The following is a 26,104-nucleotide window of genomic DNA, read 5'->3' as shown; positions in this document are numbered from 1 at the left end:
TCACAGTGCACCTTGAAACTCACAGAACAAGTTTCTTTTCCTTCTCCTTCATCCATGCAGCTGCTATATTGTGGAACAGTCTTCCCCCTGTTGTGTTAGTACAATATACAGTCTTTTAAATCAAATGTAAACAGGTTCCTCCTTTCTCAGCCCATTACCCATATATACTGATGTATGGGCTCAACATAAAAATAATAATAAAAAAAAAGACAGGGGTCATCTGTTGTGGTGGTATTCAGTTGTGTTCTCATTCTTCTAAATGTCATAAACACTCAAATTGATTTACTTTCAACCTCATATTCAACTCTGGTTTGCTGGAACAAAAGAGTAGTTGAGAAGTACCCCTGTTCAATCTTCATATTTGTTGGCCATAGAAAGTTTACTGCACAGTTGCAGTGTATATTATACTTGACAAGTATAATATACACTGTGTATATTACAGTAAATTGCAGTGTATATTATACTTTTAATCCTATACCCAAGAGTAATCATGAAGTAGCTTCATGACTAGTCTACCTGTATATAGAGGCTGTTGATTTCACATCAGTTGCCATCATATCCCATAATGCAGAAACATCATGGGAAGTGCCACTACTTAACCAGACTGGTTTCCACCTTTATTGAGGTCTCATCAGTGGGAACCAGTCCCAAGAAGATGCTGAGATTAAATTAATACAAAAGGTACATATTTTTCATGTAGTACTATCATATCCTGTGCACCCCCCCCCCTTGAGGGTACATGGCAGGAAATTGATGATGATGATGAAAAGGTACATATTTTCCATATACAAGTAGAAAAAAGAGGTATCACCTTATTAATAAATACTCTGGGTATAGGGTTAAAACAAGAATAATATCTTCTCAAGTATAATATACTTTGTGGCAGCTGTTGTATTTCACGATAGACCTATGTTCTCAGTCTTGATTTCTTTGTGACTACAGGTCTCAAAGATGACAACTTTCTCTGTCCTAAGCCAATCTCCTAGATGGTCTACAAAGTAAATCTATTGTCTTTCATATGTGCTGTATGTCCTACCTACCTTTTTTTTTTTTTTTTTTTTTCTCTTATAGATAAAGCTTCTATAAGAAAAAAAAAACAAGACAGACTGAAGGAAAAAATCTGAATTATATGATCTTTCCTGCTTATATTACAGACTCCTTATTACCTTTTTGGCTTTGTTTTTCCTCTTTTGTTGTGTTCCAGCTTTTCTGCTGTAGGTCACTTACTGATAATACTGTTTTGATATCTACAATGATTTCCATAAATTAAGTAACAAAGAGAAATTACAATAACTCAAGAACTGAATTTTTATGCAATTTGGTGAAAAGTAGTATATGAAATGTGAAGGAAACACCCACAAAAAAGTGTAAATAAGTACCTTAATTCATTAACATATCGGTACATGAAGACAATAGCCAAAAACAAGGAGATTCTCAGTATCTTGATAAGGACTATGGTCATCCCTCACAACAATACAGTGCTCACGATGCTTCATACTATAATGATATTTATAATGGCATCCCCTAAACTCAGCTGGTAATAACCATTGCTGTTGCAAAGCACATAAGTCTCAAAGTTTTGGAGAGGACTTGAGAGAAGCAGCACATCTACCTAGAGCATCCTAACATTCTCAATAGGATTAAGTTCAGAAGACATGGTTAGTCAATTCTCTAAGATATTGGTCAACGAGCTTTACTCATTAAGGATGAGCATTATCATCTTGTAGGATAAATGTCTCCCCTATTGCACCCACACATGGACGAACATAGGGGTCCAGGAGGATCTTGTCTCTATGAGTTGCAGCATTTGTGGTTCCATTAGGAAGCACATGCAGGTTAGTATATTCAGCCAACAAGATGGCTTTTCAAATCATCATACTACTTTCACCATACATGTCCCTTTCATGTGTCTGGTTCTCTCCACATTAGAGCACACCCAGTATCATTTTGTGGAGGAAATTGGAACTCGTCTATAAATAATACTGACATTGGTCTCGAGTCCAGTTAATGTGGGGATGGGGACACGCATATATACACACACCACCTTCATAAAGCCTTGTGTGCACAGTGGAAGCAGAAGTCATCTCAATATGAGGTCAGATCATAGCCAATTTATGGTACCACTCCTGTTTCATTGAGCAGGTAATCAGAGATTTTGGTCAACCACTGCAGTTTTAGCCCGTGGCTTTCTTTCACTATATCTCTGAATGCTCTTTGCAATTGTTGGAATTGGTTACACAGTCTGTGAGCTACGAAATGACTCGTGCAACCTTCTGGTCTTACAATGGCTTGCTACCTGAATTCATGATTCAATGACATCTTCTTCACACTCCAGAACTGAAATGGAAAAACCACTCCAACATGCTCACTTTTATGCCATGACATATTTACATGTGCCACCGACAGCACTACTCATTTGTTTATAACCAAACCCAGCATCACACTTTTACATAACAATCTTGATTTTTACATCCCCCTCTCCTAGATTTTACTCTTTGTTTCTTAATTTACAAAAACTTGTCCATTTTTTGGTTTGTTATAGTGTCTTTTATTTAGTTGAAAGCTTTCCAAGCAGCTTTTTTGCATCTATTTATTCCATCTGATATCTCATCTCATCTTCCTTTTACCTTGCAGTGTTGAGGGTTTATTAATCATCGGACCTCAAACCGTTCACAGGATAAGGTGGTCAGCCCTGTGCCCCAGTGTATCCTATGTCCGTAGTGTTGAGCTCTCAAATCTGGTTTGCCTGTTTTGTGGGATGAAAAACCCCAGGATAAACTGGGGGGGGGGGGGGGGGAACCCTACTGTCCATGACTAACTTGCGTATGGCTGGGGAAGATCCTTCAGCTCCTCACGTCACAGACAGGAATTGAACCTAGGACACTCTTTCCCCAGGCATATGGTTGTAAAGCCCACAGCCACTAGGCTAACCCCGTGGACTCCATCTGATATATCATTGTTTATTTTGATTGTTTGGCCTAAATAAATGTGGTTTGAGTTGAGGTTTCAGAGGTGTGTTAAATGTATTAGTTATTTATCAGGCAAGAATCACATAATATGTTCAGGAAGAAAGTCTGTTTAATTACTAGGGTTTGTACATATAGAAAAAAAACATTACTAGAGATTCATAATAGTAACTTGCTGTGTAACCTCTCTCTCATTTGTTAATATGTAGGTCTTTGATATATGCCAACCAAACTGGTTCAAGATGAGACCTTAGTTTTTGTTCCATTAGGTTGGACATCATATAATTTCAGTAGCTTCTTAAAATCTCCAAACAGAGTTGTTGAATTCTCTATATGGCAAAAAGTACTGGCCATTTTTCTCTAATGGTATTAAATGCCAGTCTTGATTTGTGTGCCTTTTTTTACATCATTGATATGGTCTTTGAGGTGGATTTCTCCAAATCAATTCATCTGCACATCATAATAGATACTGCATGTACAAAAAATTTTGTATACCCTTAGTCGTTGGAGGGAGGATGAGGTGATTGTTTTGGCAATTTGGCATCATGGACATTTTTCATAGTGGTGTGAAGGCAACTTTTAAGTAGTATTTTTGCCATTTTATCTGTAACATTTTTTTTTTTATGTGAGGTAAAGAAACTGTACTTTTTGTAGTTGTATTGCTACTCTATATTCACTGGAATATTCAGTGGTCTGTTTAAGATGTTATTGTTTTAAGAATATATTCATTTCTTAGTAGTATACCTTTAGGATATGTTATTTTTATTTCCTTTTGCCTTTTGTTGTCATTACTGGATATTTTGAAAGCCCTATTTTTGAGTGCTTTAATGAATGCCCAGTTTTGGGGCAGGACGATGCTGCACATAGTATGTAGGTATCTTCCAATGTTGGACTTTTTTCTGTAGACTTAAAATGGAAGACTGCTGTCATTTTCAGCTGAGATGAGACCATCTAAGAATGGAAATAATCTATCTCAACTTCCATTGTGAATTGGATTTTATGATTTAAGCTGTTGAGGAATTCTTTAAAATTGTGGAAGGATTTTTCAGAGCTTGTCCAAATGATGTTATCAACATGCCTAAGCCACATTTTGGGTTTAGTGTTGTACATATTGAGGGTGCTGCTTGTTCAAACAACAACTCCATATACATATTCACCAAATGTGGAGAAATAGAAATGTTCATAGTATCTAGTGGAAAAATACCTGAGAAAATACCTTCGAACATTAGTATAGCATCTTCTCTTGGAACACTAGTAAACAGACGTGACATCCAAACTAGCCAAGATATCTGTATACCCATTTAATGTCTTTGATTTTGTTTATGAAGTCTTCAGAATTTTTTTATATATGGAGATGTTTTTCCTACATGTAGAGTAGATAAATATTTGCAAAGGCAATATGTTGGTTGCAACATCGTATTTATTTCTGGATTTCCTATGAAAATCAGCGATAAAAAGACTAGAGCTATGAAAATAGATAGGAACATAGAAAACATTTGTTATTCTCAGTGGAGAAGCTATATTAGACAACAGAATAAGCAAAGCTGGTATGGTGGGTAATAAAATTATATGGAATAAGGGAGAAATTAGCCAAAATACTTAAACTAGCTATATACAAGACAAGGTTCAAACACCAGTTTAAGTTATGGATCTGAGAGTTGGGTTAGAAATAAAGCAACTGATCAAAAACTGAAGGCCACAATTAGGGTTGTGAACAGATGACATTAGTGGCACCTGTTTTTGCTAACAGAATGGGAGAGGAAAGATTAGCAAAACAGATGTTTGATGCCAAGATGACAGGAAAATGGTGCAGAGGTAGACCAAGAGCTAGGTGGTTGATTGCCAGAAATGCCCTAGAAGACTGCAATATTAGATATAGTGATATTGGAGTGCTGCCAAGTAATAGTGATCTGAAGAAAGATTGTTGATAGAGAGTTAGTAATAATGTAAACTTGATCATGTGGTATCCTGTTCACCCTTGAGGAAATTGATGTCTGGCATCCACAGTAGGTCTAAGTGGAACACTCCTTGTGTATTTTACACCATAAATGCATGGAATTATGATATTTTGAAGTGATTTGGTCTTTGATTTTCTTAGGCTAATTACAAAGATCCTTTATTTGATTGTTGGTTTTGTCACTAACTCACTATCTAGTTGGTCTCATACTTAGGATAACTGTTTTTCATCCTGCAAAACAAACTGGCATGATAATGCACATACTTAACTCTCCTGTTTGAGTGCTATGTTTATATAAGCTAAGTAACTTGGTAGTGGGTCATTGAGTAACTGGAAAGTGATGTTTGCCTGCTATTGGAGTTTAAATAACATGAAAGAATTCAACAATATGTAGATAAAAACTTCATATACTGACATTTGGTATGAACTAGTCCTAATTTATTTTTGGAGATAAAAATATGGGAGAAATTTTACTTTGTGTTATTGTAAGAACTATGGCAGTATTATTATTATGTGACACCTCCAGGGAGTCCAAAGACTCATTGAGGGAAGGCACCTACTCAACAGGTCTCCAACTACCATCAGTTTTCTACACTGACACCATCTGTTGCCACCACTAGTATTTTCACAGACAATCACAAACATCTATGCCCACGGTGGGATTCGAACCTGCAGCCTTTTTTGGCTGGAGAGCAGATATGCTAACCACTCAGCAAACCAGGCTTGCTTGTTGCAGATTGCTTAAATCTAGACTGACAATAATTATTTTACCTTGCTGTTTCAGATTTTTTTTTTTATTATAAAAAAATAGTACTTTAATATAGTCGTTAAACTATTCAACCTCTGTGATTATTTCAGAACCTGCAGAATTAAAAAACTTAATATTAAATCAGTGGTGAGCTTTTCTGAAATGATTTTATTTTTAATAGATTTATGACAGTGATATATTTCTTTAGGTGACTCAACCACTACAACCACGAGTACAAAGATAGGACCCACTGCATCAATAGAAGCAAAAAAACCAGCAACCATCAGCACTACTGGAGCAACGAGTAAAATAATACATCCAGAGGAAGATATTTCACTGGTATGAGTGTTTTATTATATTTTTTTAATTACTAAGTAATGAACAAATGGGATTCAAGTTATGAAGAACAGGAATTACAGTTTATGTTTAGGTTCTGCATTACATTTTTGCTCTGCCTGTGTAAACTGCAAATTTGACTGGTTTTTTAGCAGCAAAAAATAGATCTTAATTAGATTTTTAACTCATTCTTATTTTTGTTCCTTATTGGCATGAATTAACAATTTAAGGCATTTATTGTCTAATAACATAACACCATTTGATGCTGTATGTGATTTTGTCATTTGTGACATCCCAAGATAGAAAATACTATGTTTCTTTGAAGCAATATTCAGCTCTCATTACTTTACAAGCATATTTGCTATAACTATCAAAATATCACAACAAAAAAACTCATAGCATCAAACTGTAACAGATGCCATATAAGTTTAGTATGGACTAAGAAGTAGGACAATGAAATTCATTGTCTTATACTAAATTTATTACAGTATTTATTTATTTAGTTAAGGAATCCTGAAGATTTGTACTAGACTTAATTAGGAGTATAACATTATCTGCATAAAGTAAAGAACTGATGTTTGCATCTCTAGTTTTGATATCATGTTTAATGTTACTTTCCTTCATGTTGTGATCCATATAGATTAGATAATGGGGACTCTTGTCTTGCACCTGATTTTACATAAAACCATCTTCCTGTATTGCTCTTTCAATTCTATCTGTTGCTAGCCTTTCCTCTCCTATTCTTTTTAAGTGGCCACCACCTGAGATTAGCTTTCCCAATGCATTCCAGAATGTTAACAATGTCAAGTTCTTTCCTAATATCTCCATTTTTAATAGGATACTGTTATTAAAGTCATCTATTCACTCCCCTAATCTTTTTTCAGAGCTCTCATATCTGTGATCTCCAGTCTGATCAAGGGCTTTATTACTAACCCATATCTCAGATCCATAAGTAAAAACTGGTTTGAACACAGCTAGTTTTAAGTATTTTGACTAATTTCTCTTTTATTCCATATTGACTTCCTACCATATCAGCTTTGTTAATTCTGTTGTCTATTTTTCATATTTAATTTTCCATCTTTGCTAAAATTTGATCATAAATAGCTGAAATGTTTTACTTGTTCAATAGGTCCTCCATTCACAATGCAGTTTGTTTTAAATGCTCCTCCCCTTTTCGTTGTTGTTGTTATCACTGATTTTCATACTAAATTTATTACAGCAGTTAAAAGAGCTGAGATTAATTTCTCCAATTTTGGTATGAGGCTTAAGCCTTTACACATAGTATTAAACCTCATACCAAAATGCTGGGAGAAACTCATGTTAGAGGCTTAATGAAATAAAACAGCAATGAGAAAGAATTTTAATTCTTACACCATTTCATCTCAGTCACTGAAACATCGTGTGTGTGTGTATGTGTTAAGTCTTTTGTAACACACATACAGAAAGGCAACACAAAACTAAGTGAAAGGATGAAAGACCAGTCCTAACCAGGTGAAGATGCCCTCTGTGTGTACTGTTGTTGAAAGTTTTTCCACTTGGTTATGCTATAAATTAAAGATACCAAGAAATTATATATTTGGTTTAATCCTTTATCTAAGTGTAAGCAAACAAAATTTGCAGCACCTGAAGTATTTTCAGGTCTGGTCAACTTGTAAAGGTGGTATGACTTCACATCACTTGCCTTAGTATCTCATAATGCAAAGAACATCTCCTTGCGGACATATATAATGCTGTGCATTATGAGAAGGGTCACTACCCAGACCGGTTTTGACCTTTATTGAGGTCTCAAGAGTGGGAGCCAGATCCAGAGGTGATACCAAGGTTAAAGTAATGCAGAACTCATATTTTTATATATATGAGTCACCAAAAGGTGTCACACCTTATTATTAAAATACTCAGGATTAGAGATAGTTGTTGAAAGTTTTTCCACTTGGTTATACTATAAATTAAAGGCTTAGATAAAAATTGCTTAGAGCCCTTTAAGACTAAGCAACTTTTCAGCTTTTATTGGCCACCATCCATACTGGTTTGTTGTAATTTGTATGTATACTTATAAGTATTTTTTTTTTTACTTCCTACCATACCAGCTTTGTTGATTCTGTTGTCTATTTCTATATTTAATTTACCATCTTCACTAAAAATCGTGCCTAAGTAGCTGAAATGATTTACTTGTTTTATAGGTTCTGCAGTTGATATTTTCAATGTTTATGTATATTTGAATTGTTTGTTTTGTTATTGCTGTTCTGACCATATCTATTACAACAGTTATTCAGTTTATTCTGGGAATCTTGCAGACTTGTACTGGGTTTATTTAAAGTATAACATCATCTGCATAAAGCAAAGAGCTGACATGTAACATTTCCAATTTTGATATCATGTTTAATACCACTTTTCTTCATAATGTGATCCATATAGATAATGAATAACAGAGATGATAATGTACATCCTTGTCTGACACCATATTTAAAATTAAACCATTTTCCTGTACTTCCTTCAATTCTAATTGCTGACTTACAACTCAAAGACTAAGTATTGCTTGATATAATGTCCCATTGACACCATATAACTGTAGTGTTCTGAATAGCTTTTCTCTTGGCACTTGCCATATGCCTCTTGCAGGTCTACAAAACTTAAATACAGATTTTTGTTATTCCCATGATTTCTCAACTATTTGTCGTAAAGTGAAAATCTGATCTTGAATCCAGCTTTTCTTCCACAATTCTTCTGAACCGTTTCTCAAGTGTACTTGCATAGATCTTGCCAGGAACACTCAGTAGAGAAACACTTCTGTAATTCTCGCATTCAGTTTTATTTCCCTTTTTGTATACGGGTACTATGAGAGCTCTATTCCAATCATCTGGAATTCGTCTCTCTATCCAGGCCTTCTGAACTACGCGGTGCAGCTACTGTAAGACTTATACCTTCATACATGAGCATTTCTAGTAGAGTATCTACTCCCACTGCCTTTCCACATATCAGGCTTTTTGGAAGTATGGATATGTATACCTGTTGAGTGATTTTTACCACTGTGCTATTACTGCTTGTTTCATTTAGCAATTTTTCGAAGTAATTACTCCATACTTTAAAGATATCTTTTTCTCCTGTTTTCATGTCACCTTTATCAACTCTAATTCCTTTTACTTTTCCTCAGAAATTTCCTCCATTTTTGAGCTTCTTCAACAACCTCTAGAATATTTTACCACCTTCTTGATATTTATTTTCTATGTTCTTGCCAAAGTCCTCCCATGACTTTAATTTAGCTAGTTTTACACAGTGTTTAGCATTCTTGCATTTGTCTCTGTATTCTCTAAGAGCACAAGCTGACTTGTTTGACAGGAACTTTTGATATGCTTTCTTCTTTTCCTTCACTGCCTCTTTAACTTCCTGTGTCTGCCAGGGAGTTCTGGTTTTTTTTATCCTTGCAGACAACCTCACCACATGCCTCTCTGGCAGAATCAATGTTTTCTTCAGAGTTTGCCACTGAATCTCCAAGGTTTGATTCCTGTTCTCAAACTCTTTCATTTTTTCTTGAATAATGTTTGTGTGTTTTAGTCTACAGTTGACATCTGAGAGCTGTTCAACTTTTATTTGCTTTAAAACTTTCTTACATGTTCTTCTTTTCAGCATGAAATTCAGTTTTATCCTGCTCCAAACCAAATGGTGATCACTTCCAATTTCAAATCCTCTGTATACTCTTAGTGTCCTGCACCAGTGAGGAAATATCACTTTAATAATAACATAGTTAATCAGACTTTTCTTATTCCTCACCTCTTCTGTCCATGTGAATTTGTGTACATTTTTATGTTGTAACATGGTGTTAGTAATAACCAGTCCATCTCTTGAGCAGAAATCCAACATTTGCCTGTTGGATTTCTGCTCAAGCTCAATCTGCTCAAGCCCATTATTATTGGCTTTTCTCGAAATTTTCCCAAAATATTTTTGTATGTCTGGCAATCATTTCCTACTCTGCTATTTAGATCTCCAACAAGGACCAATTTTTCATTGTGTCAGTTGCTTTCTCTAAAGCCTCAAAAAATTCCTCCACTTCTGCCTTTAGTAAAACCTTCTGTGGGAGCATACACACAAATAAGTCTTATTGTCCTGTTCCCCATTCTGATATTTGTCCACATCGCTCTACTTGATATTATCTGCCATTCAAGATTAGCCTCTATTTAGTGTTGAATACTATAACTATTCTTTGCCTGAATATAACATTTTGTATTTATTACTCAGAAAGATCTTATCAGTTTTTGTCTTTTTTGTTTCAGTCAGTTCTATTATGTCAATCTGGTACTTATCCAATTCCTCAGCCATTCCATTTCTTTGCCATTCAGGCTTCTTTATGTTGATAGTACCGATCTTGAACTCTTGTGATGTTGTGAGTTAGGTTCAGTATTTGTTTCAGTAGCTGGCTTTTCACTGTTCACCCTGGTTCCCTGGTGAAAACAATGGAGTGGCCTTGTTTAACTGGGCGATTCCCCAGCCGACATGGAATTCTTTCATATTGTACCATCATTTTATATTGTGGTTTAAGCCAATAAGATTACAGTTTGGTCAGTTAAATCCCAGTTTGCCAGCCCATTTTCGTTTATTCAGTATCCACGTAGGTACCTCACGAGAATGTGAGGATTGGACATTGCAGCCAGAAGCCCTTGTCGGTTCTCCTCATTACTTTAAAGGCTATGTGGAGGTCTTCTCCAGACAGTTATGCAGCTTTGACCCTTAAGCATAGGAATGTTCTTCTGTAATTCTTAGTTGTATTTCATGTTTTACAGATGTATATGAAAGTTCTGCACTCGTTTGGAATTCAACTTTTTGACTAGGATATCTGAATTATGAAGTGTAGCTACTGTAAAACTTATACCATCATTCAATGAATTTTTAATGGCATTTGTGGCATAGTAATGATTAGAAACACATTCACAAGAATAAAGAATAATAATTTAATTATTGCAAATATTTTTCCCTAAAATTACCAAATGATCATCAGTGCATCAGCATGATCACATGATGAAGCTAGACAAAGGAATGTTATTCCTTTTTACAGAGTTGAACCCTGTCATGGAGTGCCACCACATGGATGGTTACAAAATATGATAAACATGGTGAAGAGAAATGGAATGACAGTGCATTCCATTTCTCTTCACCATGCACAAAAACTTGTAGTATTCAGGTGACTTATTCACTAAAATTAAATCAAACTTTGAAGTGCAATAAAATAAGTCAAATACTTTCATTTAAATGACATGATATATGAAGAAAGAAATAAAAATTAAATGGGGGGGGGGGGGGGTTGGAGAAGAGACACTTTATTGCTTGCCATTTATAAGGATGAGATTTTCTCAAATCTTGGCATTAGTTAGTCATTCCAATTTAAGTTTGGGCAGTGTAGAAATGCTTTTGCACTGATGTAAAAGGCAGGTACTAGACCAAAGGATATTGTGGTTTGTGTCTGCTCCTAACCTAACCATAACTTTTGGAGGGGGGGGGGGGGGTCCATCCATCATGATATGCAATGAATGATCAGGGAGGAAAGCTGATAGCCTTTCTCCTGTACATCAGTGCTCTTCTCTCACTAATGTCAAGTCTTATTCATTGTTTTGCTGATGACAGTACATTCCATTTCTCTTCACCATGCACAAAAACTTGTAGTATTCAGGTGACTTAAGCTTCAAGAGTTAATGCTAGCAGTGTATTTATTTAGAAGTGCTGCTTAAGTAAACAGTCTGAGATGTCGGGAGAATGATGAGGATTACCTGGAATTGTAATAGTTATGTAGGTTAACAATTTATTCCTGGTCATTATTGACGGGAAACATTTCAACGTCTCTTTCAACTTGATCTCTCAAGTTTGAGAAGGGGGGGAAATATTCGAAATTGTTCATGTTGAAATCTCCAAGGAAAATTATCTCACTGTTTTGGTGATTAGGCTTGGTTAACTTTCGGGGATAAGTAAAAGGGTCAGTATAATCATCAGAATCAGGAGAGTTGTAAAGGCAAGGAAATCTTTATGCCAAACCAGATCATATAAAGGAAATTCCAGGTCTGATTAAACTTTATGAGTTATCAGACCTGACAAAAGTGCATATTCCACCTTTATGGAAAGCATGATGTGTGATGCATTGTAACCATAGAGTGTACCAGCTGATGTGTAGTAATGAATAACAGAATTGGTTTAGATGTCTGTTGGTGTTATACCTCCAGATGTTGGTAAAGTATGGAGAAGGTTTTTTATTTTATTTTATTTTATTTTATTTTTTCTGGTTGTGGACAGGACTCACATGCACAAGAAGCACCTCAATCATTCCAAGTATGGCTCCTGTATACCGCTGTACTCTGACTCCCTCTAGGCACACCTCCCAAATGTTGCAGAATAAGTAGCATCTATAAAGTATTCAGGAGGCTTTATCAATAATTCTAAATTATTTGCAAAACCTTCTGAAGCATTTACTAGTGAGTTCAGTGCATGTACTATTTGTCAGCCATCCCATGGAAGCCACTTTATCCCTATACCCTCAAATGGAGAAAGTACTGGTTCCCTAGTTCAAAAATTATGGTGTAGCGAGCATGCCCAACAAGGCAACCATTCACAACAATGCATGCAAGAAAGTGGGGGTGGGGAGGGAAATGTTAAATTAAATGGCATTAGCTACTTCATGTCACCAACAAGCAGGACAGTGGTGTTTCACTTGGCAATGGAAATCATCTATCACCTAGTGGTCTAGTTGGTATATTATATCCTCAAAAACTAGAAAAGTTATGCTGTGGAAACTGGTCATACCACAGGAAGGTATGGGTTAGTTTGGCTAGAAAAATTTATATTGTGCATCACCAGCTCATTGATTACCACAGATTTTAGTACTAGTGATTGAAGTAAAATTGGTAAAAGTCAAGCGAGAGGGATCTTGATTATTAATCCCATACCTTGATTATCTGCCAGATGACAGTAGTTTCACTAGAATTCAGACTACAATTATCTGTTAATTTAATTTTTCATCTTAGAATACTTGTCCTTTGATTTTGGTAAGATGGAATTACTAATAATTCCATATTACATATTTTATCTTTCCTTGCTTTGCAAGTTCTTTTGCATAATAGTCCATAAAATATACTACTAGCTTAATCATGTTATAAATCTTAAAGGACTGTGAATTTATTTTTGCTTTTTACTTACAGGAGGAACGAAGAGCTCGGATGCCAAAATATCAAGTAATGTTAGGAGCTGGTAGCTCAATGCCAAGTGGCATGATGATACCAGGCCCATCAAAAAACCTTCCAATGTCTCCAGGCCCAGGACCTGTACCCCAATCAAGACCACCACTCCTGAACGGTATGAATATGATGAGGCCTCCCATGGGGATTCCTCCAGGTAGGTGCCTATTTATGTCCAGGTTATTATATTCTGCATATGGTCCGGAAATTTTCAGAGTAAGTAAATATTTAATCGTTTAAAGCTGTCCATGTGTTTCATGTACTTAACAATAATCTAAAGCTCTATTTTATTCCAATCAGTTCCTATGAAAAAGGATTCTCCTTATTGTAAAAGTATCATATTTGGAAAAAGAAAAACATTGGATAGGAATTGTATTTCATGTTTTTAACATCTACCTTCCTTTCACTCTGAAATTTGAGACATACTTCAAGTAAGTTATCATAAAATGGTACATTTTATATGGGCACTTAAGATTTATTTAAACATTTGTAAATAAAAATGGAGGATGTATTTCAGTTTCACTAGTTCTTCAGATGTATAAAGAGTTCTACTTTTGGATAGTTTATTTTTGCACTATTAGCTGTTTATAGCAGAAAGGATATTTCTGTATGAGAACTAATTTTATTTGATCAGGCTTAGCAGCTTTAAGCCCCTTATCAATCTGTGTTTGCACATCACTAATTATTTGGATGCAAAATGCCCATTAAAATTTAAATAACATTTAGATGGTCACTAGTATCCATATGTTGTTTCAGTTTCAAAATGACATAAATTCATATATTTCATCCATTTAGGTTGTTTATTTACACAAGAGAATATTTAAGTTGTCATTTTTAAATTAAACCAAAAAAAAATCAGTTTAACATGTTGGGATGCTGCTAATTACTATCCAAACATATTTGCATTCACTATTTGTTCATAAAGTTTGTATGCAGAAAACATTTTTGTGAATATTAAGGAGCTGAAGACAACTTGTGAATTGTTGTTTTGAGCAGAAATGCTGAAACATGTGGTGGAAACGTTTTTCAGCGGCTAAATGCATAATTCAGAATCTGATTAGACAGATTAATTCCAGATGATTAGGGTAGAGGTGTCATAGTTCCTATCTATATAAATTGAATAAAGCTGAATATGAGAATTATGGAGAAATTTCTCTACTTTGTTCCAGTTAAGATATATGCAAGCATGCTTGCCAACAGGCTGAGAAAAAATTATATAGAGAAATGGAACACTTTACAAAGCAATACATAGCTTTTATTTAAGTTGCAAGTCAGCAGTTAGAATTAAAGGAAATACAGAAAAGTGGATTGATGTAAAATCAAGTGTAACACAAAGATGCACATTATCCCTACACTTATTCATCATCTATATGGATCACATTATCAAAGGAAGTGGCATTAAACTTGCAGATATCAAAATTAGCTCTTTGCTTTATGCAAATGTTGTACTCCTGAACATGTCCAGTGCAAGTCTAACTAAATAGCATAAAAGCTGTAACAAATTTTGCATGAAAATCAGCAATAAAAAGAACAAAAATGTGAAAATAGGCAGGAATATAGAAAACTTTGGATGCATTCTCAGTGGAGAATCTATAGAAGTAAAATGTTTCAGCTATTTTAAGCACAATTTTTAGTGAAGATGGAAAATTAAATTTGGAAATAGACAACAGAATAAGCAAATATGGTATGATGGGGAGCTGGTTGAATAAATTTATATGGAATAAGAGAGAAATTAGCCAAAACACCAAAACTAGCAGTATACAAGACAGTATTCAAACCAGTGTTTTTAAGTTATGAATCTGAGAGTTTTTTGCAGTTTGTATGCTATCATTGCAGTATTTGACTTTAATTGAGAAAGTTCTCATTTTAGTACTTCAAAAATTAACAGGGAAAAGTCATCATATTTGTCAATCTAATAAATTCATATGGAATAAGTGAGAAATTAGTCGGAAACAGTAAATTAGCTGTATACAAAACGGTGTTCAAACGAGTTTTAACTTATGAATCTGAGAGCTAGGTCAGAAGTAAAACACTTGACCAAAGACTAGAGACCGCAGATATGAGAGTCCTGAGAAAGATTGGAGGCGTGAACAGATGGCATCATTGGCAATATCATATTAAAAACGAGGATATTAGGAAAGAACTTGACATTGTCAGCATCCAGGAATGTGTGAGCAGAGCTAATCTCAGGTGGTATGGTCACTTAAACAGAATGAGCAAGGAAGGATTAACAAAACAAGTGTTCTCTGCCAGATTGGCAGGAAAACGACCCAGAGGAAGACCAAGATATAGGTGGATTGATACGGTACAAAGTGCCTTAGACGATAGAAATATAAGATCTGATAATGTTGGAGTCTTGACAAGTAACAGACTGATTTGGAGGAAAATTGAAGTTAGTAATGACGTAAATTTTTCATGTAGTACTATCGTATCCTGTACATCCCTCGAGAGTTCATGGCAGGAATTTGATGAAGTCATCATATTCATAAATGTAATATCTCTTATCTCGATTGGGTGGGGGTGGTCAATTTTTTTGTTATGACCAATGCCATTATGTATTACTGTGTGTGTGCGTGCACGTGCAACTTTACAATGGAGAGAATATATAAAAATCTGAATTTCATTTGTATACTAGTGGTAACTTCATAGAGCAAATCATCTTTTGAATTTAATATAGTATAGCAGCAAACATCACTCATTTTGCACTTTAATGGAATGATTATAGCACAAAGAGAAATAATAAAGAGAAACAGCAGGTTTAATCATTTCATCTGTCATAGACATCTTCAGAAATACAATGTTAAATTTGTAATAATACACACAAAAGCACACAAACTAAGTGATGAAGTGAAGTTAGAATAAATGAAGACTAAAGTCCTATGATAGGTACCTTCTATGGGTGCTGTTGGCTAGCCTTAGATCTTGATTTAAGAATTATAGCTAGCCATCAGCACCCATAGAGAGTGCCTCTCATAGGACTTTTCTTTTTCTTATTGTTTGCACTTAAAGTGCAAAGAATAATTCATGTATGATTCCTGTCAGTCCTTTGTGTTCTGTTACCATTTCCTTAATTTATTGATCTCATATACAGTTTTATTCCTGAATTTATCACTTTCTGGTATATCATGACACACACACACACAGTAATATCTCCAAGTTAAAATTATAAGGTGACTAAAGAATCTAATTAACTCCTTAGCTGTGGAGAATTTAAAATACTCCATAATTGCTACCAATACTTGAAATACTTCAGTGTGTTTGGTTAAGTCAATTAAGTATTATTTAATGTGCTTTTGTGGATAGGGCATCAGATAGTGCTAAACTATTTTTTTGTTTTACATTCTAGTTATTTCACCTTTCAACACAAATTCTATGAACTGATTGAAGGAACAGCTGTGGGCAGTCCTATTTCTCCAATATTTACTCATTGGTACAGATATGTCAATGTTTTTCCAATTTGGATTGGCTCTTCTTCTGAGTTACTGCCTTTCCAAAATAAATGCAGTTCATCCTAGAATCCAGTTTACATTAGAACTAGATAACCAAATAGTCTTTTTAGATCTTCCAATTCTTCATCGACTAGATGGAAGCTTACAATTTTCAGTTTTTTGGAAGAAGACTCTTACAGGCCATTATATCCACACCGAATCTCACTACCATCCTAGTCAAAAGGCCTGGAACTATTAAGACTTCGGTATTGTGTTCATTCGTTATATTCTTCTGATGAACTTTTATAGAAATAATTACAACATATTAAATTTACCTTCTTATCAAATTGTTTTAATGATTCCTTTCTCACAAAAGCATTTAATGGAATGGTTATGGAATCTCTGCCTCTTCTAATCCAGAAGAAATAACTTGCATTATTTTCCCTTATATGCAAAGCACTTCTGATCACATAGCAAAAATTTTAAAATCACTGAACATTTTTGTTACCTTTTGCCATCAGGAAAATCTCCACCTTTCTTACCTTTTTCCTGTGGATAAGCTTCCACCTCTTGGTTTTCCAGGTGTCTGCCAGATTCCTTGCTCTCATGGCTTATCTTATTTTGGACGAGCTGGAAGATCTGTTTATTTGATTGCTGTTTTCTAATTGTGTACTGAAGACACCTATGAAATTTAGGCAAAAATTCTACAAATAAATAAGTTTTAACGTGAGTTTTCCTCCATTTTTATAGTTTGTTGTTATTATTATGCCTACTTATTAGATGCATACCAAAACCAAAAATTATTATTTTTTGATTTAGGTATGTACCTTAATTACATTGCTGAATTTAGGGTTGTTTATTAATTATAACCAAGTTTTTTCAAACAGGGGTAAGACTTAATTTGAGGGAACCTCTGATACAGAGGAAATTTCGCACACTACTTTTTTTATCAACACATACCGCCTTGTTATATTTGAACAACAGGCAACATCCACAGATGACGGGAAGTTCTGCTTCTGGAAATTGGCTGCCTTGGGATAGAAGGAAGGATTAAATCAGGTGAGTATATAATGGTGGAGTGAAGATGTTCCATCCATTTAAGCATAAAGACACTATTTCTCTTTGTTTGGATTGAATAGATAATGCGAGATGATATTCTACCAACCAGGAAGTTGGATGCTACCTGGAAAATTCCATCTTCAAATGATGATCAGCTTAGTTATAATGGATACTTCACTGAGTTAAATTCTGATATCTTTAAAATTGTGTCACTGCTCAGCAACTGGAGGCTGATCCCAAGATATTATAAGATGTTCTTTAAGGGAGAAAAGAGAGTTTTTAGAAAAGATCCAGGACAGTAGGAAAATGGTGATGACTATCTGGTTTAGTAGATTGTTAATAGCTAATACTGCACATCTCTTCAAGCTTGATCAGTAGAGTTAGAAAGACCTTGCTGCTTAGGTAATTACACAATCAAGCCTTAGAGAGATAATTAAAGAATTCAGAGTGTTATCAGAATTTGGACAGCAATAAAAGTCTTAAAAGATTGCAGTATTGTGGCTGTTCTAAGCGCGACACCCAGACCAGTACCTAAGTCATCTGTGGACGATTTGGTGCCTGCACATCATACCTGAATAGTGTGGCGTAGGAAGCAATGCTGCATAGTCTCAACAGTTGCCTTGATGCTTCCATCTAGTGACCCCATTGCTAGAGCAATCGCACTATAACAGTGCGAAAGCAACTCCGGCTAGTGCTACCTTTAAACATGCAAAGCATGAATGTTATCGTTGCAGTGACTAGGCAGGAGTGTGACTTAGAGGTGTTCAGTCATTGTCCCACATTAAGAACCTAAAGGCATTCAGTTTGAGATGCATGACATGGCCATGCATTTAGCCAACTATGGCCTCTTGTATTTTCAGCCATAAGGGCAGCGATGGATTCCGATATCTCGCTAACACCAGGTCTGGTCCAGCCACAGATTAGACCAGTCGAACTTGCACCTTTCTGTTTCTTTTATTGTTTGTCAAGCACATGATCATGATCCTTTTTCTAAACCTAGCTTGCATACTAACTTAAGCTATCTTATTCCAAATAGCTATGACCACCTATTCCTAAGGAAGGATCTTTTATTTTCATCTTTATATATAGATTTCAGAGTAACTCATTAATGACAGGTTCGTCCTGTCAATTCCATCAACCCAATCTAAAGAGATCACCATTGCTAGAGTCAGACTCGAGGGTTCCCAACAGTTGCTGTACTGGGATAAGGTGTTAGAGTTGAATGGAGTACACCACCTCCTCGAAAATCTAATGATGGTCACTAGATTCCCTACAATAGCTTGTCTTGGATGGGGTGGTAAAATTCCAGGTTTTTAAGAGTAGCACTCGGCATTCTCTCTACAGGATCCTCAAAGAAGCATGCCAGACCTGGCCTTCCACCAGGGTTTCCAAACACATGCTCTAGTTGAACTGAACCAGTTCTCTAAACCAGTGCTTCCCAAACTTCTGGATGTCAGGGTCCCTCCTTGAAAAAAATCGTAATAGAGAGAGATATTATTATAATATTTATTGTATTTATATTCAATACAAAACATACACAGCGAATATTGCAAAAATCAAATGCATATATTACATTTTTTGCCTCTTACCGTTTGGTTCTGAAGACAATGCAGGCTGTTCTGGTAAAATATGAAATACTGTCCTTTTTTTTTTTTTTTTTTTTTTTTTTTTTTTTTTTTTTTTTTAAGTGTTTCTGCTTCTTCTGATTGTTCGCAGGAATTTTTTTTTTATTTTTTATCAGCCACTTATCCATCTCAGGGTTAAATTTTTTAACATAGATCAAATAATATCACCACTTACCGATACTGGCACACCACAGACTGATAACATGAAATTAGTGAATATTACCTGAATAAAGGAATCCCCAGACCAGTAACATTTTTCTCTTTTGTGACTTTTCTCCCTTTAAGGTAATTAAGCCTAATGCGAAACAGACAGCAAAGGCAGGTTATTAAAATGTGCATATGATTGGTGCGGTGTTAACAAAAGATCGTGCAACCGAAAGATAAAAGCATAGCTGACAATTAAGTTGAAATGCTAACTCTCTTCAACCGAATTCTATATGTGAAACTGCCATAACATTCATTATATAGTTTTAACGCTTTTACGAATTTTAACACGTTCGGTTGAATTTTATTGCTGCCTTGGGAAATCGAACTCACACACATCTAATTAATAATAACAATAGTTTTTAGTTAGATATTGTGTTTGCCCATGCAACATATGGTTTTGTTTCAGTCTATACAGCATAGTTTCTGTATGAGGGGACATGTGATTCATTAATTAGTGTTTTTTGCACTATTTGTTGAGAAATATATTACACAGACTCCTCATACCTTATTCACTGGCATAATAAAAGTACTTGCTTTTATTGCCTCTGCAGTATAGTGGCTGTTAGGGAGGGTGTGTTGTTTACCACTGCAAGCGAGTTACTTTCTCCCCACATGAACTTGTTTAAGCTTTTTTTAAGCTTCACATGCGAAACGTCAATAACAGTTTCGCATGTGAAGTATATGCAAAACTGTTATTGGTAACAGAAAACTAGCTGGGATGATAGTGATAATATAAAACAAGTTGATATGTATATAAAGTCAATATCAGCAGTCCCTGATTACGAATGCGTGATGAAAGGGACAGGAAGATTTGGAGCTTCCCTGGAAAGCATTCGAAGTAAATACAATTAACCACCACTTTGAAATGAAACATATGAATACGCAATATTTACTAATATTCATTAAGCGCCAAAATACGCAGAAAGCAAAGTTTGTGAACCAACACCAATGTGTGAATTTTTCCATTAAAATATAAAAAAAAAAAAAAAAAAAATAAGAAATAATAAATAAAGTTAAATATGTTTCTTTTAGAATAAAAAAAATCTACTTTGTCTTAAAACATTTTAAATTTGTTTTCATTATATCACAGCCCCCCCCCCCCCCAACAAAACCTACGGCCCCCAGTTTGGGAAGCGCTTCTCTAAACAACACATCTGGGTTGGGTCCACCTCAAGGAGTCATATATACTTCTGACCGTGATTAATATTCTTTCACTTAAACATTCAGATCACTGGCTAGAAAGCACATTGTTGACAACATCCCATCAAATTGTGTTGAATTTTTTCTTGACTATTATTTATAAGACTATTACACTTTTTTTATATAATGTTCGTCAAGTAGCTTTATTATATTATCCTACATGTTTCGCCAATTTTTTTTTTCTATCGGCATCTTCAGGGAATACAAACTAGTAAGCTATATGAAGGTAACAGACTAGGTTATGTCTGTTATTATTATCATAACCTAGTCTGTTACCTTCATATAGCTTACTAGTTTGTATTCCCTGAAAGATGCTGATAGAAAAAAAATTGGCGAAACATGTAGGATAATAAAATAAAGCTTTTTGACGAACATTATATAAAAAAAAGTGTAATATCCCATCAAATTGCTTTGTTTTAATTAGACAGTTGGGGTTCAGTTAAGGATGTAACTGTTCTGCCTCTGGTTGGTGACAGTGATCATGCAATACTCACTTGGGAAGTGGCTCCTTTACTGAATGGAGCATTCATAAACTTACATGCTGAACTATAAAGCAGGAAATTATGACCACCTAAGAGACATGCTGGATTCTATGTCATGGTATCAGTTATTGGATTTGAAGGAGGCCAAGAGAGAGAGAGAGAGAGAGAGAGAGTGTGTGTGTGTGTGTGTGTGTGTGTGTGTGTGTGTGTGTGTGTGTGTGTGTGTGTGTGTGTGTGTGTGTGTGTGTGTGTGTGTGAAGTGTTTAAAAAAATACTTAAATTATGTGATATCAGAATGTATCCCCAGAGTTCAAAGAATGAATGATGTCAGTTATGATAATTATAAGCAGCAGTGCTGTACAGAAAGCTAAGTTTGAGTATGAAAGGGAACTGCTATGCAAGTTAAAGAAAGAATGAATATGAAAGAATAACTCTACTGCATTCAGATGGAATGCAGAAATGATTGTTCAGCTAAAGCCATTTTGCTAAAAACTATTAACCTGGTATATGGAACACTGAACTGACTGCTCCCTCTTCACCATATGAGGAAGAAGTACTAGAGCAGTTGCACAAACTGAATAAAAATTCTGCAATTGGAAGTGATGGGATATTAACATGGATGCTAAACCATGTTCAGCTGAACTGGCTATTCCCTTGACCACGCAATATAGTTTGTCTCAGAACAGGGAAGATTCCACAGGAGTGGAAAGAATGTATAGCAATCCCATTGCACAAGGGTAGTGCAAAGACAGATGTCTTTGCACTACCCTTGTGCAATAGGTGGTGCAAAGACAGATGTCTTTGCGCCACCTATCGATCAGTCAGTATCTCAGGAGTGGTGGTGAAGATTTTGGAAAAGATGGCTAGGGCTGACATGCAGAAATGAGTTGACAAAGAATCTCTACTTTGCAGTGAACAGCATGGGTTTACTAAGAGGTCATTTGAGCAACTTGCTCACATTTTATAATAATGTTACCACTGAGTTAGTCAAGGGGAATGGTTACACTATGATACTTTTGGATTTTGCTAACGCTTTTGACGGAATACAGCGAGGAATATTGTTCCATAAATTGGAGAATATGGGATTGGATTATAAACTACTGACATATGAAAAAGTTGTGTATGGTGGTTATCAATCTACAAGATTCAAGGTAACTAGTTGTGTGCCTCAAAGATCAGTCCTTGGTCTATTGTTATTCGATCTGTACATTAATGATATTGGAAAGGAGTTGATATGTGACATACAGCTATTTGATGATGATGCAAAGATAGGTACAGTAATCAAACTGGAATTGTGGGCATGTGAAAGTGATTATCAGTTCAATGTTAATAAATTTTGGTGTGATTAGATATCCAGTGATTAATTAATCCATCAATTATGCATGGTAAGCAAAATCGCATTAAATGAATACAATGAACAATAGGAATAATTATAATTCATCAACCAGTTAGCGTAAATTTGAGAAAAAAATACAGTATAAGCTATATTTGAGGATAAAATCATCGAAGTTGATAAAAATCAATTGCTTAAATTTTTATGTAATGTCTAAACATTTGATTGAGCTACTTTTTTTTACAAAAAGAAGTAAAGATGTTTGAATCATGCTGGACTTTTTCATCTTATCATGCAATTTGCTATAGCTGGCGATCGCTTTATCAAGATTTTGGTGGACTCGAAGCTTCATTCCATATCAGGATCAGCATCAAACAAAATTCCCTTAGCATATTCAATGTGATTGATTAGCTCAAGTTCTTTGGCAGTTAGCTTCATAGTCGTAACATTCTCTTCTTGTTTGCACTCCTTATCTTCTTCATATGCATGCTTTGTTTCTAGTTGAAGGAGAATCATCCTCACATCTTTATCCATCAACTCCAAGTTCTTTTCCAATTGTGCTTATTTCTTCACTAATGTTAGATTTTGCGCACGATAAACTAATATAGGCCTGAGTTTAAAGCCTATGCATTGTCTCCTAATGAAAGCGTAAAAATAAAAGACTATCTTTAGATACTTTGTATCCTGGTTGAGATGCTGCAGTATTAGCTAGGGAAGTTTTTGTTAGCATAGTCTTCCAAAAGAGACTGGTTTCGTCAATGTTATATTTGCCGATCGTCATAATCATCCTCCTGAATTATCCTTTGTAGTTCTTCAGGAAAACTGGCCGCAGGATCTTTATCAGCACTAGCAGATTCCCCAGTTATTCTTACGTTTTGTAGTCTAGCTCGATTTTTAAAACAATCAAACTAACCTAAACTCACAGTAAAGCTTTCATATTCCTCTTGAAATTTGGTCTCTTTCAATGAGGTAAAAATATTGAGAGCTTTTGTCTGAATATTCCCTGCACTAAGAGAGATCCTTTTTTGGTTATAATCCTCAATCCAGAGTGATAGAAGACTCCATCTCAATCATTAAATAGCTTCTATTTCAGGTGATCTGCATGCTTAAAGAACCAGTAACAACTTTCCTTATTCTTTGCTCTTATTTAATATAGTCCAAATTGTAGACTCACTGTATCCCAGATCTTGCACAGCCATTGTATTACTAGCACCACTTTCATATCTCTTCATGACTTCCAGCTTTTCTGCTCACTATTGATTGGCAACAAAAAATTTCACATAACGTAAAAAAATCACGTTAACTGATTATTCACTCACTTAAAGCGCAAAATAGTATAATTTCACTCAATCGTTTGTATTGAATTCGCGTTAAGTGAGGTTTTCCTGTACGACTCAGAGAATAATTGCAATACTGAAACAAACCTTGACATCTAATGATAAGGAAGTCATTTAGCTTCCCTACAACACTTTGATAAGACCTTGCTATCTGCACTAAACAGTTTATTGGAACAAGAAGAGTCCTTCATAAGTTGTTTCCTCATAAAATCTCTTTAAAGAAACCTATGAAACTTTACTTCGTTTTCCTAACTTAAACAAATGTTATAGTCTACATGTGTATACCCTTTGTAGGCGATGCTAATCTTCCCTAACTTTATTTGTGTGTGTGTGTGTGTGTGTGTGTAAGTTAAAATTATTGGCTGTTTTAATTATCTTACATTTGCTAAAAGTGCTTTTTAGAATTGTTTATTTTGCCTATCTGCAATCCTGTACTACTGAAGATGCCTGACACTTAAGCAAAAATTTTACATTAAATGTCTTTACATTAGTTTCCCTCCATTTTTATATTTATTTTGATTATGCCAACTGGCGGTATTCCATTATTGAAACAAATTGTACAAAGCGTGGAGATGGAAATGAACACTGTGCTACCAAAAATGCAGTTTTTTGCATTGATATAATATTTTAAAAAATGGGTTAAAGGTTATTATTTATATACATATATATTAAACTTATGCATGTTGCAAAGGTTGCACATTTAAAATCTATAGCATATAATTGCCTCCATGTGTAGGCAAAATTGTTGACCATTGTACTATCCCTGGATGTACACAGGATAATATTTGATAATATAAATCATTTGTATTATAACTGTTAATGTTAAATTCATAACTCATCATATTTAATTGGAAATTGAGGCAACTCAGTTAATTTCATCCTATTACTACTTAATGTTTCTTCTCTAGTACATTCAAATTACATGCAGTGAATGACATGCTAACTAACATGAAATAAAGGATAAGTAATTTCTTATCATAGTGACTTGTATTTTGATTTTATTTTTTGGATGGATACAATTTGTAACATTCTTAACAGTGTAACTTGTTAATTATTATAGGTATGCCTCCAGTAACATCAGGTCCAGCAATGCCAGGTCCATATCCTTCTCCAATGCCTTTCCACCAAGGTCCAGCACCGCCGCTTATTCCTCCTCCTATAATGAGGCAGGGAGGTCCTCGACCATTCTTAAACTGATGCAGCATACTTTCTCAGATAAGTCATTTGCAACTGTCATTCTTCACATCTATAGTTCAGCTGATATGTGACCTCAGTATATAGGCCAAAAGTCAAGTTTATATGTTCTGCTTAATTGATCAGAAACGTTTTAATCTTTAATTAGCATTTGAACTGTTCCATGTGTTAAGTTGTATATAAGGAGTCTGCTGTGGACTGAGAGAAAGGTACAGGTTTTCTTTATTGTATCTTAATTTTCAGAGTTTAAAAAAAAAAAAAAAAAAAAAGAGAGAGAGAAAAGTCATTGTTACTGTGAGAGGAGAAATGGTAAGTTAAACCGAATGCTCATTCAATTTAACTGTCTGATTCCCTGCATATGTAAATACGCATTCTTCTCAACTGTTTTAAATATGTTGTCTGTTATTTTTACTGTCAGAAATGTTATTGTATATGTTGTTAGCAAGAACTTCGTTTCTAATAATGTGAGAACTTGGGAATCGTAATTGGAATGCTTGTAAGGTAAGCACAATGATATGATGTATTTACAATTCATTTTCAGTGGTATAACTGTCTACTTCTGTCATCTGTATCATTTTATGTAAGTACTGATTATTAAATCATTTCTGTTTATGTATTTTTGTAGTCATTTTTTCCCTAAATTTTGAGAACTGTATTTACAAAAACACAAAGGTAAGTCTTTGAACAAATTCAAAGACATTTTTCTTCAGACACATTTTGGTGCATTAATTTTATAACTGATGTGATTTTTATTTAATTTAGTTGATAAGAACAAACTAATTTTCTCCTGCACATATAGTAAAAGTGGTATTATTAATATTCTTTTTCCTGTATGGATTATATGCTACCATTTTCACTAGATCCAAAAAGGTTTTATGCATATTTGTTTTTGTTGTATATATCTTTGCAAAATTTCATTCTAGAAGATTGCATTTTCACAAAAGTAGTTGCATAATTGGAGTTAACTGCTTTTCTAACTTCATAATTTATCTTTGTTTTCTGCAGAATTTTTAAATTCTGC

At 34.8% G+C, this 26,104-nt stretch overlaps 1 protein-coding gene across 1 annotated transcript in view; it reads left to right on the top strand.

The window, feature by feature from the left end:
• The window catches only part of BuGZ (Bub3 interacting GLEBS and Zinc finger domain protein), a 102,313-nt gene extending 76,616 nt beyond the window's left edge, over positions 1-25,697 (top strand). Inside the window, exons 8-10 of the mRNA XM_090415489.1 lie at positions 5,880-6,010; positions 13,183-13,375; positions 24,950-25,697. Coding sequence (XP_090271615.1) covers positions 5,880-6,010; positions 13,183-13,375; positions 24,950-25,086 — 461 coding nt within the window. The 3' untranslated portion in view covers positions 25,087-25,697. The remainder of the gene's footprint in view (positions 1-5,879; positions 6,011-13,182; positions 13,376-24,949) is intronic.
• The last annotated feature ends 407 nt before the right edge of the window (positions 25,698-26,104 follow it).

This window comes from Typopeltis vanoorti, chromosome 3 (assembly GCF_054136105.1).
Source record: "Typopeltis vanoorti isolate ZY-2024b chromosome 3, IOZ_Tvanoo_1.0, whole genome shotgun sequence".
Taxonomy (NCBI): Eukaryota; Metazoa; Arthropoda; class Arachnida; order Uropygi; family Thelyphonidae; genus Typopeltis; species Typopeltis vanoorti.
The sequence above is the reverse complement of the archived record's forward strand: the minus strand, read 5'-3'. Positions and strand labels throughout refer to the sequence as shown.